Raw genomic sequence first — 18,351 nt, 5'->3', positions numbered from 1 at the left:
GAAGGAGAAGAAAATAAGCACTTTCCCTACATCCTCAGGTACCATGGTGGGGCAGAGAAATAATTGGAGGGCTTCTTTTACATCTTTCTCCACTTAGGTGATGGGAGGCAGAGTGTGGACCTCATTATGCCTTATTAATGTGAGAAAATGAACCAAACATGGGACACATCTTACACTGCTTTCATTCTGTGTACAAAACTCAATGTACACAGAGTGCAAGTCAGATAGAGAGTTTGGATCCAAGAAGCAACTTCATTTATGAAAGGAGAGAATGTGCATAATGAAAATGCAGATTTACATTTTTTTGTTTGTTCCCGCTCTTTGATACAAACTTTCAGTGCTCCTCATAATGAAATATTGCAACTGGTCAATGATGGTACCAAATGGTAATGGTACCCAAAAGCGTATGTATAAAAAGGACTATGAACTTGGCTTCCTTTTCACTAATTTTTGGAATAAAAGAAGACATGGGCATTCAAGAAAGCAGAATAAACAATCTAATTAAAACCCAGATAAAAAATTTTGGGTTTATATGGCATAGTTAACGTGGAGCTCAGTGCCCCAGAACTGATGGTGCCAAATGCTTGAAATTATTATTTTTTTATTATTTATTGGATTACCCAACATATACATTTTGCTTTTTAAGACTTGCTTTTGTGCAAGAAGTGTCCTGTTAACCGATGTGAGACCAGAACAGAATTTTTCATTTGGACTTGGTGTTACAGATGATTTTTCACCTTTCTCTGAGCCAGAGCTAGTGCTATGTCTCGGAAGCATGATGCATCCTGGCTTGACAGGAATTTCTAGAGACGGTAAAGCTGGAAAGAAGGATTTAGTGCTGAACTGTTCAGTTTAGCATTACTGTAATGCTATAATAAGTTCTGCAACAGTGGTTCTTTTTGCTTATTTTAGTGTCTGGTTATATTCCTTTTATGCTTTTGCTGTAAAATAATAAGTAGCTCCAAGCCAGACTTCCAGAAGCAAAAGCCTCTGAGTAGTTCTAACCAAGGAGTCGAGACATCCAGTCTTCACATATTACAAAGCCCTTTGTATGTGGCATAAAAAGGGCTGTGTCGAAGAAAGTCTTTAGTTAAAGACCTTAACAGTGTGGTTTTGAAATCAGTACAGGAATTTCTTTCCAGGCATGGGACCCTTCAGAGGATTATCTGCTAAGACATTATCACTTTTTTTGTTAGTGAGCAAATGAGACGTATAAGTGACAGACACTAAGAGTGGATGTGGCAGCAAGTCTAAGCCTGAACCTGAGCCATAGAATCATAGAATCACCTAGGTCGGAAAGGACTTTTAAGATCATCAAGTCCAACTGTTAATCTAGCACAGCCAAGCCCACCCCGAAACCATGTCCCTCAGCACCACATCTACTAGTCTTTTAAATACCTCCAGGGATGGCGACTCAACCACGTCCCTGGGCAGCCTGTTCCAATGTTTGACAACCCTTTCAGTGAAGAAATTTTTCCTAATATCCAATCTAAACTTCCTCTGGTGCAACTTGAGGCCATTTCCTCTTGTCCTATCGCTTGTTACTTGGGAGAAAAGACCGACCCCCACCTTGCTACAACCTCCTTTCAGAGCCAATCTAGCAAAGCTTGTGTTTTTTCTCCAGACTCTTTCCACGCTTCTCCTTTTTACAAAGGCACTCTTTTCCTTCCTTTGCATTTGCAAGAAACTCAGTTCCCTAGTACAATACAGCCACAGAAAATGCTGAGAGAGAATTTAAAGTTATATATCTCTGTCTCTGGGGAATCTGTATATTGAGGTGGCCACCGACAGCTTCCTTCCTTAAATTCCACTTTCAATTTCACTGAAATTCTCCTTCTTCTCACCAAAGAGCATGTGGTCCTTGCCAGAGCAACTGTTCTTTCTTCCCACCATCCCTTATTTTGACTAGATGGAGCACTGGTTTGAGCTGCAGTAGCAGTTTCTCTGTTCCTAAAGCTTAACCATGAAAATTATTATTAGTCATGTATTAATGACTGAAAAGAAAGATCTAAAATTAAAGTATACTGGTACATGCAGTCTACTCCGCCGAGACACCACAGGGATAGAAATCTGCTGTGGGATCATTGCTGTGCAGAGTGTGAGCAGAGCTCGACGAGTGCAAATTTGGTGGCTGAACAAAACTATCAACAAAGATTTTTTTGTCTGTTGGCCAAAATATTCGTGTTATGGGAGAAGATTCCCTTCCTTTAAAAAAAATTCGCAACAGAAAAATCATTGCAGAGAAACATATGTTATATCATAGGTTGGTAAAAAATTTGGGGTTTTGTTATTTTGGTCAAATGAGTGCGTTCAGAATTTCAAAATGAGTTTTTCAAAATTGGGCTTGGCAAAAGCTATGCTTTCCTTACAAGTGTTATTAAACCATGTTTATTTGATTGCCATTGATAGCTAGCTGGACTAACAGTGCAATATGTTGGGTTACAGAATACTCTATTACAACAGACTGTTTTCCCCACTGACAGTGTACTGAGGAGCTACAAAGTCACTAGCACACAGCATAAAGTGTGGAGACAAACCAAAATGTGAGATCAAAGCACAATGACAAAAGATGTTTAAAGCAGAGAAGGGAGACATCACCCCAGATTGTGTGGATTTGCCAAGAAGTACAAAGGCAATCAAGAGAGAGCAAGCATAAATTGTTCCTCACTTAACATGGTCTGAAAGTGCAGCACTATACAGGACACCATTGCTGACACCAGCTTGCTACTGGGAGCTTATGATTTTGTCCTCTGTCCAGCCAAAACTTCAACTGTAATAAGATAAAAGCCTGATCTGCTGGCTATGTCAACTGCACAACATGTGGATGTGTTCCCAAACTGTTGCAGCCCAATAAAAAGGATTAGAAGTCCACGGTCTTGGACTGCAATGGCAGTTCTGCTTGTTAGGAAATTTGACAAAAAAAGGGTTTCTCTGCCACCCAGTTCTTGGTATTTTCTCCACCTACAAAAATAACCCCTTCAGTCCTTTGACACCCAGACAATTCAGCACAGCCAGTTCTTTAATCAAGGAGTCTCAAAGCATTTGAGATTATAGGTGAAGAAACACCCTGTATATATCAGACCTACAAACACATAAAAGGTTGCTTCCCCAGCACACCAAAGACTCATTTACAGGTGGCCAACCATGCTGAAATAAACTATATGAATAGTTACAAATACTATATAAATATAGTATTTGTACTACATAAATATAGTATACTATTAGCTTTCCTCTTCCCTTCCTTTTCCACACATTGCTTAGACTGTGCATGTAGTTTACATTTGGGCTAGCTCCAATCACTAAATGCTAGAATAAAATCTTTTTTCCATGTAGCTGCTACCAGTACTGGTCATTAACAATACCCCTATATATGTGCCATTTTAACTAATTTTATCAGAACAGGTAAGCTTTGTTAACTTTGTCATCTATCTTGCTTATTTCCGAATTTAGTCATTCCCCACCAGGACACTTTTTCCTAGCTGCTATTGGAAAGGGAGAGGCTATTCAGTGGCTCCAGAAATGTTCCTGCTTTGATTTTGCATCCAGCAGGCACAGGAAAGGGCATCTTTCTGCAAATCTGGCTGATTCCTGATTACATCAGCTCCAGGGCTTGGCCACAGTTCTTGATGGCAGTTTCCGAGTGGTGACAAGCTGGTCCTGATTGTTTCAGGAACAAAATTAAATTTGCAGTTCCCCCGGTAACGCACTGTGATTTGCTCAGGGACAAATCTGGACTGAGACGGTCCAAGTTTCTCTTTTGTTAGGCAGAAGGGAAGTAAAAGTAGATAACTATAGTCACGCATATGAGTAAGCCAGGAATTCATGAAGTGATTAATAAATCATTATAAAGACCCGTAAAGTCAACTAAAAAGGAGTCCTGTCTGGCTACACAAAGTAGTGCATTATTACTGGGAGGGTTTTTTGGATGTTAAATCAAATATGAAATCTGTAAAACTGTGCTTTTCACTTCGAGTTTTGAAAAGGATTTTCCCCCTGTTGTTGGTTGCTGATTAAAACCATTTTTCAGAGATTAATTTTCACAAATGAATTTTGAAAACACAGAGGATGATATCCTATTATTTTAAAAATAATACTAGTAGTAACAGACTGTCTGTGCATTGCTCTTAATCTCTGTCAGCAAATAACAGTCTTTCTGTGTGAGTGCTATACAAAAGACTAGCTCCAGTCTTTACTCAGGAGACATATAACCAGGTAGTCGTAGCACTTTTTAAAAACCTCTGATATCTTTATTACAATATAGCTACTGATTTATCTTTTTTTAAAAAGTATTCTCTACTGTTATTGTGAAACACATGCTTTATTCTCGTCCTCCCAGGTCTAGTGGGACCTAGACCAGATCTAGGTCTCGTGGGTAGTTTGGTCACTGGGGACATGAACCATAGCTCGTAGAACCTCAGCTTTCCATCTGCAAAAATGACTGTAGCACCTATTTGAGGCACACAATTTTAAGGAAATGTAGACAAAAGTTAAACTTACAAAGTCTGTAAAACCCTCATGTAAAATGCTCGAAGTAGTGTGCATCCTTGTAGTGCCAGTAGTGCCAGAGCTGTGCAAAACATACACTGAAGTAATGAACCTTTGTGGCAGCTGCACCACCGGCTTCAGTCTGAATGGTTCACCTCCTCTGCCAGGCTTCTAAGTTTACACTTTGAGTCCAGATCAACATTTTGATGTGGTCAGACTCTGCCCAACTGGACACGATTTAACACTTGCCTTTATATACATTATATTGACCTGAGATTTTTTATTTTCAAATAGCTCTATGTAACGTACATACATTTCTAGAAACTGAACCTGGACCTGAACATAAAATCTAACTCCTCAGTTTCCAATGACCAGAACTGACTGTTCACTTCCAGTGAGGAAGGACAGCTATTTATTGACAGATACAGCTGGTACAAAGCCTTACAATGAGACAGATGGCAATGCCTCAGAAATCAGGTCTCCTATGAGGTGTCTCCTGCCATTAACGCACCCACAGAAGTTAAAAGGAGTTTTCCATGATAAGGGTGCAATTCAACCTTTTAATTTTACAGTTGTCAAATGTAATGATATGTCTCTATCTGAAAATATATCTTCTCTGTATCTGGGCTGCACACTGTTCTTTTGGAAGTCTGTATCTATGCGAACTGCTAAATGTTATAGTGATCTAAGTAACGTAGAAACAGTCTTTAGCTCTTATCTATTGGGGATTGTACAGTTTTGTGCTTCTGAACTCCTAGGTTTGTTGCTCCGGCCCCTTCTCCTCACCACATCAGCCCCCAGAGAATTTCAGTTCCACATCACATGATGCAGAGACAGACTCCACAACCTCCCCACCTTCATCAGCCTGGAGGAATGCCTCTGAAGACATACCAGCCAGCAGCAAACCCTTCTTTTCAACCAAATAGCCTCCACATCCAAGGTAAGAAGGAATAATCTTCATCACTGATGTTAGTTGTTTGTCATTGCTGCTTGGCTTCAAATTAAGTGCTTCAATGGTATTTTTAAGGCACCTTTCCTTTGGAAAGAGTCTGGGGAATAGCCTTTAGGCCCCTCCCATTAGACTTCCTTAAAATTCTTAGCTTACCTAATTGTTCTTCATCTTACTATGGAGTTACGGGTTTCTCTTCAGACTGATTTTCAGAGCTGTTGTTGAAATAGAACTGCAAATAATTCTGTGATGGCCTCTGCTTGTTATTTTCTAATGTTATCCTTATAATCACTCCTGACTTTCCATATAAAGTATTACCGGCTTTTCAAGAGGTGAAATATTTTTCTTCCTTGCACTTGTGGAGTGATAGAGACCTCTTCTTTTATTAACATGCATGCCTCTTACAGCTGTGTTCCCACTTGCACTATGTAAACAGCTTCTACAAGACTTCTGTCTCCCTCTTTGTTCAATCAAGTACAAGTTTCTGTAGCCAAGAAGAAAACTAACAGCAGCTGACAACAATGTTGGGTTGTTGGGGTTTGTTTTCTAGCTGGTATGGAGTCTGGATGGTAATTACCTTAACATTTCAGAATTGTGTCAACAGCAGTAATGCTGTTCCCTCTCAATGGTTTAAATATATGGTTTGCCATACTTACATACACAAGGTACATAGCACACTGGACTTTCGTGGGCCTTGGGATTCTGCTTTTTGATCAGGCCTCCTGAGAATGATCACTGTAGACATCATAGGAAACATCTTGAGAAAACCAAGGCTTCTTTTATTTTCTTCCACTGATAGAAGCAGTCTCTCTTGGCAAAGGGATGAGACAGGACACTGAGGCATTTCCCAGAGTTCATGAGTGTGAAGGGGAGAAAAGAAGGTGCCAGTCCTATTTTGTTCTTCTTATCGTACTGGACCACACGTGAGCAGGATCTGAGCCAGGAGTTTTTCTTCAAGGAACTGGTAATCCTGTACACAGATTAGTACTAGAAGACTATGAAATTTACCAATGGATGTTATTGTTGACTTTTTCTATTCTCTGATTAAAGTTTCACTAATAATCTAGGGCCAAGAGAGTAGAGGGTGAAATTTACTAATATAGTGGTCATTGTCGTATGACATATGCGAAGACATGCCAGAGCAGGTCCAATAAATTCCTAGCATATGGGCTATGAAGGGATCAGAATAGCCTTCCTATTTCCACAGTACAATATATTTTACTCAGTTCCCTTTTTTGCTGAATATTTGGCAAGAACTCATCTTCCAGAAGGGTGTCCAGACATTAGGGTATGTCTTCCTGTCTGGAACAAAAATTGTCTTTGAATGCATAGATGGCTTTATCACCACCTTCTTCTCATTGCCATGGCAGCTTCAGTAATTGTAGAAGCTGGGATCACAACCAGTTGCTCCAACATTGAACAGTTTCCAAATAATCCTATCCCCCAGAGGCTCACAGATCACCTCGAATTACTTGCTGCTCCACACAGGACTTGCACTGATGCGGCTACCTTCATATCTACTTGGGCATCTTCTCTTTAGGGCAGGCCAGAGTGATGCTACTGTGTTCCCATCTCCCTCTCCTACAGTCCAAAGAGGATTTAAAAGGACAAAAGACAAGGGTCGTTAAAATCATTATAAGAAGGAGGCCCAATAGAGACTCTCATCTGGATGAATGTCACATATGGGCTGAGGCCCGTTCCACATCCAAATTTAAGATAGAGCTTAATACTAACTTCTTAGTGGATCAAAAAATGGACAACCTCAAGGGCTTGGAGCTTAAACCCATACCTGACTTAGTCCCACATTAGCATTACTGTGTTTGCCTCCCTGTCCTAGCAAAACCTATGTTGAAAATAAACATTGCTGACAGGAATTATAGATAGCAACTCAAAGTTGCAATTATAAAGGTCTCTGCACTTAAAACTGGTAGAAAGACAATATGGGCTGATCTTTAATTTATTTTTTTGTTAGTATTGAAAGATATAATACATTTCAATACAGTAGCCATATTTGGGTATTGAATATTCTTTCAAAGATTAAGTAACCTATTGTCACTGTAAGAGGCATTTTGTCAGAATGTACTCCCTCCTTAAGGGACCAGAGCTGTCTCAATCCTATGTGCTACACTGAAAGCTTTGTCTGTCCTGTGTGCCTGAAAGGCTTGCATAAACTTACCCTCTCAAAAGCAAACATTTCAAGAGTTCATGGTCATGTTTTCCCAGCAGCAATATCTTCCTTGGTCACATCATTATAATGTGGAAAAACACCATGGAGTTATAGCACCAGCCTGGACTATTTGGTGTATAAGAAGTGTCTGTGAGAAGCTCTGTTGGTTTCTGTCTCCTGTAGTTCATAACCTGCCTTTTCATGATTTAAAATGCCATAGCTATAGCCACTTAGCTCAGTCCACTACCAAACAGTGGTGACATTTTTGTCTCAATGTGTAGTCTTAAACTTGTCAGCTCCATTTAAATTGGCTGTACTGAGAAAAAAAGAGTTTCATTGCCTGAAAGCTTTTTGAAGAAAACAAGGTCTAAACAGATTCCCTTACTGAAAGCCTGAGCATCTTAAAAGCTCGTGGAGATCTCTGAGCACTGTCCTTTAGAAAGAAATGATGTAGGAGATCTAAGACTGACAAGTTTCTTGTATCTAATAGCTACTGGTATTGTGAAACTGCTTTTTCTTGGAAGAATATTGTCTACAGTTCCTATTTCATTATTTGTTCTTAGTGATTTTCAGCATCAGATACACAGTAATGTCAAAGAGGGCTTTTTATTGCCTTGGTTAATATTAGACTAAATATTCCCTTTCCTTCCTCTTGTGAAATTCACAGTTTCCCTTGCTGCATGGGATGTTTGGAAGCGATGATGTTAGAATACTCACTGAGCTGCAGAAGCGAAGATCTTTTCCTTTCATTAGACTGTAGTATCTTTTATTGGATTACCATAGGCAGTAAATTTGAAACTATCCTGTGCTAGAGACGGAAGTGACGACTTCCCGCCTTGACACTGTTGTATGCCATTGTACTATGTGTTTGTAGACGGAATAGAAGACAGTACAGATCCTGGCAATCTGCAGCAATTAGCCCAGGACCTGTATTGTACTGGTGAGTCTTTTCAGCCAAGAGCAACTACAGGGATGGCAGCAGGGGCACCTGAAGACGCAGGCATCTGCAGCACACAAGCAGCCGCAAGAATAAGGTGTTACTCTGAGACAAGTCAGAAGAGATGCATGAGGTAGGAAAGAAAATAACAGCAACAGAAACTCCTCCTTCACAGTGAGCAAGCTGCTTGTGCTTATAGTATAGAGTGAGGCAAAGCTCCTTTGGGCATGGACATAGCTGACTTGATTTTGGATGCTTCTGATACTGTGAATTTTTTTGCACTAAAAATCTGACTGTCCTTTAAAATTGTGCCTGTAACTCATGTCATATACGTTTGTGAGTTAAGCTGATGACCAGTGCTGGCTGAGTAATGGTAGAAATAAAAAAGTCATGCAAAATATTCACTAAAAAAAAAAAAGTTGCCATTTCTTTAAAAAAATTTTCAGCTGAGATGAGTTAGCTATACTAAGGTATCCATACAGGCAGCTCTACTAGTAACAGTTATCTTTTAAGTAAAAATAATCAGATGTAAAGAAATAGAAACATTTCTAGGTTTTCATATTTGCAAGTTCATCTGGCAGTGCAATACGTGACTCATATCTCTGTTTTACTCTTTCTTTTTCTTTTGTTCTTCACACTCAGATGGTACCAAATAATTACCTGATGTTAGCGTAATTAACCTTGTGGACACTGTAGAAATAGACTGCAGGTGAACACTATTTTGAAGTAGTTCAGGCCAAAGACAGCTGGAATTTTTATGTACCCTAGCAGTAAAGACTACTCACCCATGATGTATATTTCTTAATGGCAGTTATAATGATTTTATTGAGAAAATATTCTCTCTTTGCGGTGCCAGGCAGAGAGCTGACTGAGGAGGAGATAACTGTCCATCAGAAACTTATTACCTCATGGAAATTACAACTGTGGTAGTCATTAATTACGTAACTGCCATGAAATCTTTGTCCACGTCAGTTCAGTGGGATCAGGACTCTGTCACAAACTCATGTGGACCATGATTTCAGCTGTGAATTTGAGATGGGCAGTGTGCCTGGGATTTTCAGATGCTCAGCATCTCTCAGGTTGAGGCTATGTCTGTGATAAAGAGCAAGAGCTTCTCGCTTTCAGAAGAGATTCTTGCTGTATTCAGCTATTTCATCATATATAAAAATATTTCACTTTCCTTAGGAAATAATGCTATCGTGCCAGAAAAATAACTGTTTATTCTGTATCTTGACATCACGGAGCTTGCTTATAGTGTACTGATTCAAAGAAAGGCAATTGACGTACCCTTGTGGGTGGGTGTGTTTTTAGTTTAATAAGAGAGCAACTGGTACACTTCAGTTACAGTCCTGAGAAGAAAGGTTCAGTTGCTGGAACTTCATTAGCCAACCTGTTTGCCTTTTTTATTTTTCCAGTGCTGCATGAAAACACAGAAAACTGATGCTACAGGTAGTTCTCTAACAGATGATCTCAAATGAGGGGCCAGCTACGGTCAGGGTATAGGGCCTGAACTGCATATGGTTTCATGTTATCCTATGTTTAGCAGTAGTGTAGATTATCTTGGGGATGGCACCATGTGAATAAAGGGAAGAGCTCCTGATACCAAGTTAGGAGATTTTGATATATCATGTTTGGGCTCCAGTTCAAAGACCTCTACGTGGTGACCTGATTAACTGGTAGGGGTGGACAAAGACATTCAGAATAGTGCTAAATAATTGAGGGGAAAAGAATGGTGTATGCTCTGTTCTGCTCTTTCCTGTTTATGGCTCTGCATTTTATAAGATGGATATTTATGACACTGAATCATGAAATGAACATGTATCTAGTAAAGTTGAATGAGTTTTCCGTGCTTATTTCCATCTTAAAAAATTATTTGGGAGTTTATCAGTTAATCAAAGTGCCTTGTGCACTTCCCTGGTTCTGTCTGCATTATGTTAATGTACCAATGGGTCAAAGCTTGTAAGACTTTGCTAGACAATATTCTTTTGCTTAAGAAGGGAACGAGCAGACACAGAAGATATGACTCACAATAGCTCAACCCCAAGGTTGAGCTTTTCTAGTTTTCGTGCCAGACTTCAGCTAGCAATAGTCAAAGTTACTGCCAGATTGCTCTGCATCAGGAACAGAATGCTGTGAGAAAGGCACAAATAGAGAATGAGCACAGAGCGATGTGAAAGGACATTTCAGCATGTGTCTTGAAGGGTGTTGCCAGCTGGCTCAGAGCTCAGACCACTGTAGACTGAAATGGTTGTTTCTGGTAACTAGTCTGACTCAACAGTAAACTTGCACGGTATGTCCTGTTGCTGGTTGAGAGAAAAGTTGATTTTAAAAGCTTTTTTAAAGGAGGCAAGAATTGTCAATAGCTATGTAGCTTCTAGGTCAAGTTTTGCACGGCTATTGTTTTTTCTTTCATTTTATTTTTTTATTGTATTACAGTTGATTCTTGAATGTCAGAACTGAACATTTAAGGATTGATTGGTTGTAAATTCCTAACATGCTTTGCAACCTGACTTAGTTTTGTTGCAGTTAAACTTTAAAAGAAAAGAAAGATTGAAACCATCATCTTACAGCTAGGTTGCAAAGTGCCCGCAGCCCCTGCAAAAGACAATGAAATCTATGAGTGTTCAGCCTCTCTAGAGTGAGCACAGAGTCTGCAAATCGTGCCTGCTGTGGAAGAGGAATCATCTTTCTACATTTTATTTTTCTTTCTTTTTTTTTTCATTTTATTCCCCCACCCCTCACTCTCTCCCCCCCCCACCCCCCCCCCCACACACACCCAGCCCACTCCCATTTCTTTCTTTTATATCAAGTCAAAATACTCTTTTTTCATGAAGGTTTTCAGACACAACAGTGACAATTGTTTGGATGTTCTTTCATGTAACTATTTGCCTGATCTAAACTCTTGTTATGTATGTGTAAGTTAGGCATTTATCTCATTATGTGTACACAGAAGTATCTTGCAAGACTACTAAATAAAATGCAAAGGCTATGTTTCACCCATCATTGTTACCTAGCCCTCCCCCAATAAGGTCTCTTCTGAGTTTCTGGGCGCAGGTTCGGACTGTCTTTTCCTGTCCATAGTCCTGGCCTATTCTGATGTTTTAAATATTGAGATTTCTGTTTCAATTCAAGCACATCTTATGCATGCCAACATTTGTATGTTTCCTCCCGGAGACCATAGAAATGAGTCTCAAAGGAAAAATAATTAGAATCATAAAAATCCTACATCATGCATCCTTCCTCCCACTTGGCAGAAAATCAGTTGTGTCACATAAAGTGATACAGCATGTTTTCCACTGCATTCTTCTCCTTTCTCCATCCCTATTATTTATGAAATGCATTATCTGTATGTAAACACTCAGTGCAACTTTAGCAAATAACAGTCCCATGTGCACAATTCCACAGGAAATTTAATGGAAATACACCTAGCTCCTAGCCACAATCCAGAAAAAGTTTGGCCAAGTGCTTTATGTTCATAACATGTTTCTAAACATAGACTATCCCTGTTAAGGGATTTGAGCTTGGAAGGTTTGTTTGCATTGGGGCATGGAACTGCACAAATATAAAATTTTAATTTTTCAAATACTTCTTATTCATAAGTCAAAACTAGATGCCCCATGCAAGGCATTACTAATTACTAGTAATGAACCAATAGGCCAATAGTTACATTCAGATGTCATATTATACCCAAGATATTTAGACACGTGCCTCTCAAATATCGATAGGCTGTGATTCCATGTTTCATGCTTGCCATCAAAGGGTCTTCTCTCCTTATAATCTCCTATCCTCTGGGATAGCTCCTTGATCCTTTCTGACCTGTTAAATGGCACCCAAAGGCCTTCCGTCATGTGCTGCTCACCCAAACATCCCATTACTTTTAGGGAGGGAGATGAGCTTTTAATCCTGTGAACTGATTTGCTTACTGCTCATGGCTTGTTACTGCTCATGGACATTAGTAGATCCCAGGCATGAAATCGGAATGTCTGGTATAAATATGCTTTCCTAACTACACAGTGTGGATGTGTTGAGGCTAATTCCTGAATACGTGAAAAGATGAAGTTGAGCTGGCTGTCCCTGCAGCTACCCAGATTAGGATTCCTTATTCCCTGATAGTACTAAATGCTCTTTAAAATCAAATCTTTGATCACTGAAAATAGCAAGGTTTCCTCCTTTTTTATAATATCCAAAAGACAATAAACAAATGCCTAAGGAGAGGGGAGTCATTCTTGAATTGTAAGGTAGTGTCTGCAGTATGGAGTTTATATACAGAAGATGCATTAAAAGATGTTTTTCAATCCCTCTTTTCCCCTTTTTTTCCTTTTTTTTTCCCTGATATTGATGTTTTAAGGATGTAGGGAAGGTTTTGTTGTTGTTTCCTTGTATTGATCTTTCTACACTAAATGGAAATTCAGCTGGAAGGACTTTGTCATATGGATGTTGGTCAACTAGACTGGCCAGATGGGACAGCCCTGCACGTTAGCTTTTTCTATTGACAGTAATGTCTCTGTAATAAACTTGAGACACAGGAAATTCCTTAAGATGCTTTCTGAGGTAGGGGGTCATTTTTCTCACAGTGTCTTTTTGGTATGACTTACGACAACGTATTGTTCATTAAGAGAATAGTACACCAGCCCTTAGGCAATAAACTGTTTGCGAATAAAATCTTCAGAAACTGTTTTCACTCCTGGTCCTATTTTTGGACAGTCAAGGCCTACAATTTCTATGTAACACCTTGGAGGTAATGCACTTTTTACTTTATGCATGGAAAAAGAGCGGTGAGAATAAGGAGCCCCAGCACTGGCAGAGGGGAACTCGATTCTTTCTTAAAAGAAAAATATGTATATATTGTAATACTGAATTTATAATGGTTTTGTTTCTGATGTATACTTTAAGAACATATTATAGAAAACAGAAATAAATGCATACCACAGTCTTTTACCTATAAAAGCCACCCTTCAGACTCTGAGCAAAATGTCCAAAACTTAGACTTAACAGCAGTTTTTTAAGGAGGAGAAAAGACCTTGCTTCCATGAGAAAAATCTTCAGGCCAACCGACTGCAGAACATGTGTCAGTGCCTCTTAGGCTGCATACACATCCCTATTTTACCAAGAAGTGTGGTTTTGATTATATAAATATATATTTTAGCATGGACTTCAATGTGACTCTACTCAGTGCTTATATGCCTCTCTCAGATATCACTTAAGGAACAAAAAACAACATATAGAATGGAAACACTGGTGGGGTCTTTTATGTCATGTCACACAGTAGTCTCAGTTCTCTTCCATGTGGACTCGTTGCTACCGATGAGCAGGCCCCATGGATCATCAGCCTGCAGCCCTTCTGAGTCTCATATGCATGTCCCCACTATCAGTCAGCTGTCTTGGTGTCAGTGACAGACCTCAGATTTTATTCAGACCTTACTTGGGTGATCTTCCTTTATTCTGAATTAAGCATTTTCTTAGATTTTTCAGGCAGCGGCCCATTGTGAAATCTGGAGAGTACCAGACAGCAGGACTGCAGCGTACAGGGAGAAATTTCCTGAAAAATTTCAGCTTCTAGCAGTCAGTGCCTCTCACAAGTCATGCTGGAGTCAGGATGTCCATGAAGTGGATTGGGTTTGGAATCAGTAGCAACTGGAGAAAGTCTTAGGGAGCTTCATATCAAAGCTGCTTTACTGGTGCAAAATAATTTAAGTCCTGGTGCTACTGCAGTCAAGGTTTTTGTCATTCTCCCAGCCACGGTTCCACATGCTATCCCTTGTGTCTGTCCAGGTGTTTTACTGACGACTTTCTTCTCCTTGTAGGTTTTTATGGGCAGCTTCAGACTTTCTGCCCTCCACATTATGCTGACACTCAGAAGAACATACAATCTTGCAATGTGGTTCCTCCATTTGAAGACTGCCTAGTTCCCACATCAACAGGCCAGGCAGGACTTGGCATTTTCCATCGAACTTTTTCAGCTCATTCTGGTATTACAGGTAAGTGACAGCTGGGGACTTTGTGGGTGGTTGTGTACAGTTTGTGGGCTTTGACAGATCAACTCGAGCTGTGTATGTGACTAGGACCTGTCATGACAGACTTGACTCTTCACAAGGCAGAGATGGTTTTCAGACCTTTGGGGAGCGGTTGGCATTGGGAGACAGTCCCCATGGGTCACAGTAGCATCTGGCCTGTGTGCAGACTGCAGACTGTTGAGGGCTTCTCAAGGTTCTAACCTCTGGGAGTCAGACAGTCACTAGCTCATGTATTTGCTTTGAAGTACAGTCCATGGAGCCCCGTGTGATATTCACACAGCCGCTTCTCTCTGCTGTAAGTATTGTATCAGGGACCTGAGTGATTCAAACCACTGATTTTGCTTTATGCACATTTGATTTTTCTCAGTCTTTAATTTTACTTATTCACATTTCCATAACGAGAACTGCCTGGGTGCATGCTTTTCTGTGCACACGTATCTCAGTCTCTGCCTAGATGAAAAGTTCGTAAGGGTCTTGCAGGCTGCTCTGAAAGGGTGAAAGTTACCCCTCTGCAGAGGATCAGCACAAGACAGTGGGCCTGGTCGTAGGGCCTGAGCACAATTTATGCCCAAGTCTTTTATTGTCCCTCTACACAGGATGACTTCACTTAACATTTATTGTTCTATGAAATCTCTTTTATGTGTTGGTCCTTCAGTAGTGCATTAAAAAGCCGGTGCACCTGTAGCTTCAAAGAGCCATCTCACAGTATGTAAAGAGGTAATCCAAAAGATGGGAGTTTTTCTGCAAACAGCTGCTCTTGTGCTTACTGCTATCGCTTGTAGAAGTTAGTAATTTCTGTGCCAGGGTCTGCTTTACAGCAAAGTTCTACAATATTTTATTGCCTGTTATCATATGTTGGTATGATGAAATTTGATAAGCAAGCATGAAGTTTATTTTTTAAATTATCACAATTTTAGCACCCATTAAATGGGCAAGTGCTAATTGTGATGAAATTTGCTGTACTTCAGACTTGATTCTGACAGAACTGAAATTCCTCCCTTGGTAAGCAGTAAGTTGTGTTATTATTAATTTCATAAATGTGTTGGCTTGTTTGTTTTGTTTGTGTATTTGATTTAAAGTCATTTCCAGTTCTCTGTATAAGTATTAGAACATTATCCATGATATAGTTATCCTAGTTAATTAATTATTCTTGTATTTTTTCCCAGTTTATGACTTTCCATCAGGCTCCACAGGTATCTTTGGTGATTCAGCTCGCAGCATGCCAGAGGATAGCAGTTTCCTACAAGTAAATGCAGTGGATCGTTGTTCTAGCCAGCTTTCTTCTGTCTACACTGAGAGCTAAAGTAGTATAAATCTAGTTACAAGAACTTGATTCCATTTCATCTTGCCCTTTTGATATTTCTCTGCAAAATTTTTCTCTCCATGAAACTGCCACGTATGTATGGGGATATGGGTTGATATACATACATAATGGAGAGGAAAAAAGCAATCACCGAGCGTTCATCAAGCAGTCAACTGAGAAGGAGAATGTTTGGAGAAAGCAAGCTTTGCCAAAACTTCAGCAATTGTTTCGTTTCTTTTCATCTGTGGCACAGCAACTCTACTTTTTTTGTTCTTTCTTCTTTTTAATTTCTCAAAGGGAATTCACAGACTGAATAAGAAAACTGCTTGTTGGCTGTAATCCTTTCAAGCTGAATGGGTGGACTTACTGAAGAACACAGCTTTAGAAAATTCTTTTTTTAAAAAAAAAAAAAAAACAAGGGGAAAAGAACTAAAACCATTTCAAAGGCACACAGCTCTTTGCACAACCTGTTCGCATGTGATGCTTCCAAAGTTAAACACACACCAGCATCAAAAAGGGAGAGAAATTAGACATACATCCTGCCCCTACCCACTGGAGGCATTGGTGCGGCTTCTTTTTGGAGCCAAAGATCATCGGTACTGGATTTCTTACAGGCCTTGGTTTAGCTGTCTTTTCCTTCCCTCCGTATTTCAAGCCATACAACATGGCCATTGCTGTTTTTCCGGTTCTCCTTCTGACCTAGTGCTTTATGCAATGAGTAAGAAGGGTTAAATGCACTACATGAGAAGGTACATGGACTTTGTCTATATTTAGCACAGCTGCTAGATAAGAATAAGTATGTTTTAACTTTTTCTTGATTTTTAATTATATTGTAGAGCTTTATCGCTGTACGTGCTATAGTACTCTGTAGGAAGGTTTAAAATACCCTGTAGGAAAGATTCTTCCTTAAATACCACAGATATCTTTAAAAGCAATCTGTACTGATTCAATTAATTTTTGTTGCCCAAATATTTTTCATTCCCATACCACATTTTCAGGAAAAAGAGCTACTCTTAAGTTTGCTATGTCCCCTCTGATTATTTAGAGTTGTAAAACTGAACTGGTTTGATGGTTTTGATTTTTCTACTCAATGTCAGGCTCTGGTCCTCAAATTTAGTCCAGGATGCAAGCAAATGAGGTTACCCTTCGTGAAAGCTACAGGGGTATAAGTTTAAAACAGTATTTTGCAGTGGAGATGTGTTGTCACTGTGATCCTGTATTCCTTGGGAGCAACCCTTACATTGTGTAAGACTGGGTAAAAACCCAGGTTATTAATCCCTGTTTGTCCATTTTTTGGATTTCATACTGTGTAGTGTGCATCTTAATATGCTCATGACCTGGTTTAATAAGAAGGGCAAAAATCCAAAGTTCGTTCTTACAGGCTAGACCACAACTATGCTTCTGAAATCACTCCTCTAAAAAGATGAATTTAAAAAAATGTTTATACAAGCATTTTCTTATCCTGAGATGCTTTTGAGAGTTGTTGAGTGCAGTTTGAGTCAAATTCATAATTTTATTTGCCATTATGTTGCATAGATGAATTTATGTCCAGATGTTTGTAAACACTGTCAATCTTTTGACATTTATATTCATGAAGTATATTCTTACATACAGGAATATGTGCTTACATACTTGATGGAGAGATTTTCATCCAATAAATACAAAGAATATATAGATAAACCATGCATATAAATGATGTACAATAAGAAGTAATATGGCTTAAATACAGATAATTCTGTACTAAATTCTTTCCCCTTTTATTCTGCTTCTCACATCACAAGTGAATGTGTCGCTCTGCTTCAGCTTGCGATGGTAGGCCTAGTTGTTACTATATGTGGTTTTTGTTGGGATAAATGACATCAGGCCTCCCTACACAGCTACACAGACTCAGGCAAAAAGACAGTCCTTTTGCATTAATGTATGATCTGTCCCAGTGCATTGACAGTGAGTTTTGCTTTTTAATGAAGCTTTAAATTTGTGCTGTCCTAAAGCCCATTCTGTGGTCACTCCACATGCATAACTTGGTTCAGCAGGAGTAATTAGGCATGCTGAACTCTTCAATTTCAAATGTGTAGGACTATGTTTTGTCCCACTGAAATCAACTAGAGCAGGTTCAGGCCCAGTGTGTACATACACATGTATATGTACATATATACTTTTGTATATATAAATCCTTTTCAAGGTTCTTGACTTTTAAATATTTTGAAATATTTTTTCTAGTGTCTGAATGTTCAGACTGTCCAATAGAGAGGCGGCTTATACATCCTGACAGATCATGACCAAAGGGAAAGTGGGAAGACAGAATTCAAAAAGGATATTCATAATTTGGGCATTCATCAGCTACATTTTGAAAAAGACACTTTTGCAAGTCATTCATTCATTCATTCTTTCATATATATGTAAAAAAAATATAATATATATATTTACAACTTTCTATGAGCCTTAATCTTAAAAAGAAGGAGCTAGACTACAGTCAAATCAAGCACATGAGAGTGG

The 18,351-nt window shown here is 39.3% G+C and overlaps 1 protein-coding gene across 1 annotated transcript in view; it reads left to right on the top strand.

Annotated features, from left to right (window-relative positions):
* The window catches only part of GLIS3 (GLIS family zinc finger 3), a 158,190-nt gene extending 141,936 nt beyond the window's left edge, over positions 1-16,254 (top strand). The window contains exons 8-10 of the mRNA XM_074570675.1: positions 5,244-5,425; positions 14,343-14,516; positions 15,719-16,254. Of these exons, the coding sequence (XP_074426776.1) occupies positions 5,244-5,425; positions 14,343-14,516; positions 15,719-15,855 (493 nt within the window). The 3' untranslated portion in view covers positions 15,856-16,254. The remainder of the gene's footprint in view (positions 1-5,243; positions 5,426-14,342; positions 14,517-15,718) is intronic.
* Positions 16,255-18,351: the final 2,097 nt, after the last annotated feature.

The sequence above is a fragment of the Larus michahellis genome, chromosome Z (genome assembly GCF_964199755.1).
Source record: "Larus michahellis chromosome Z, bLarMic1.1, whole genome shotgun sequence".
NCBI lineage: Eukaryota > Metazoa > Chordata > Aves > Charadriiformes > Laridae > Larus > Larus michahellis.
The sequence above is the reverse complement of the archived record's forward strand: the minus strand, read 5'-3'. Positions and strand labels throughout refer to the sequence as shown.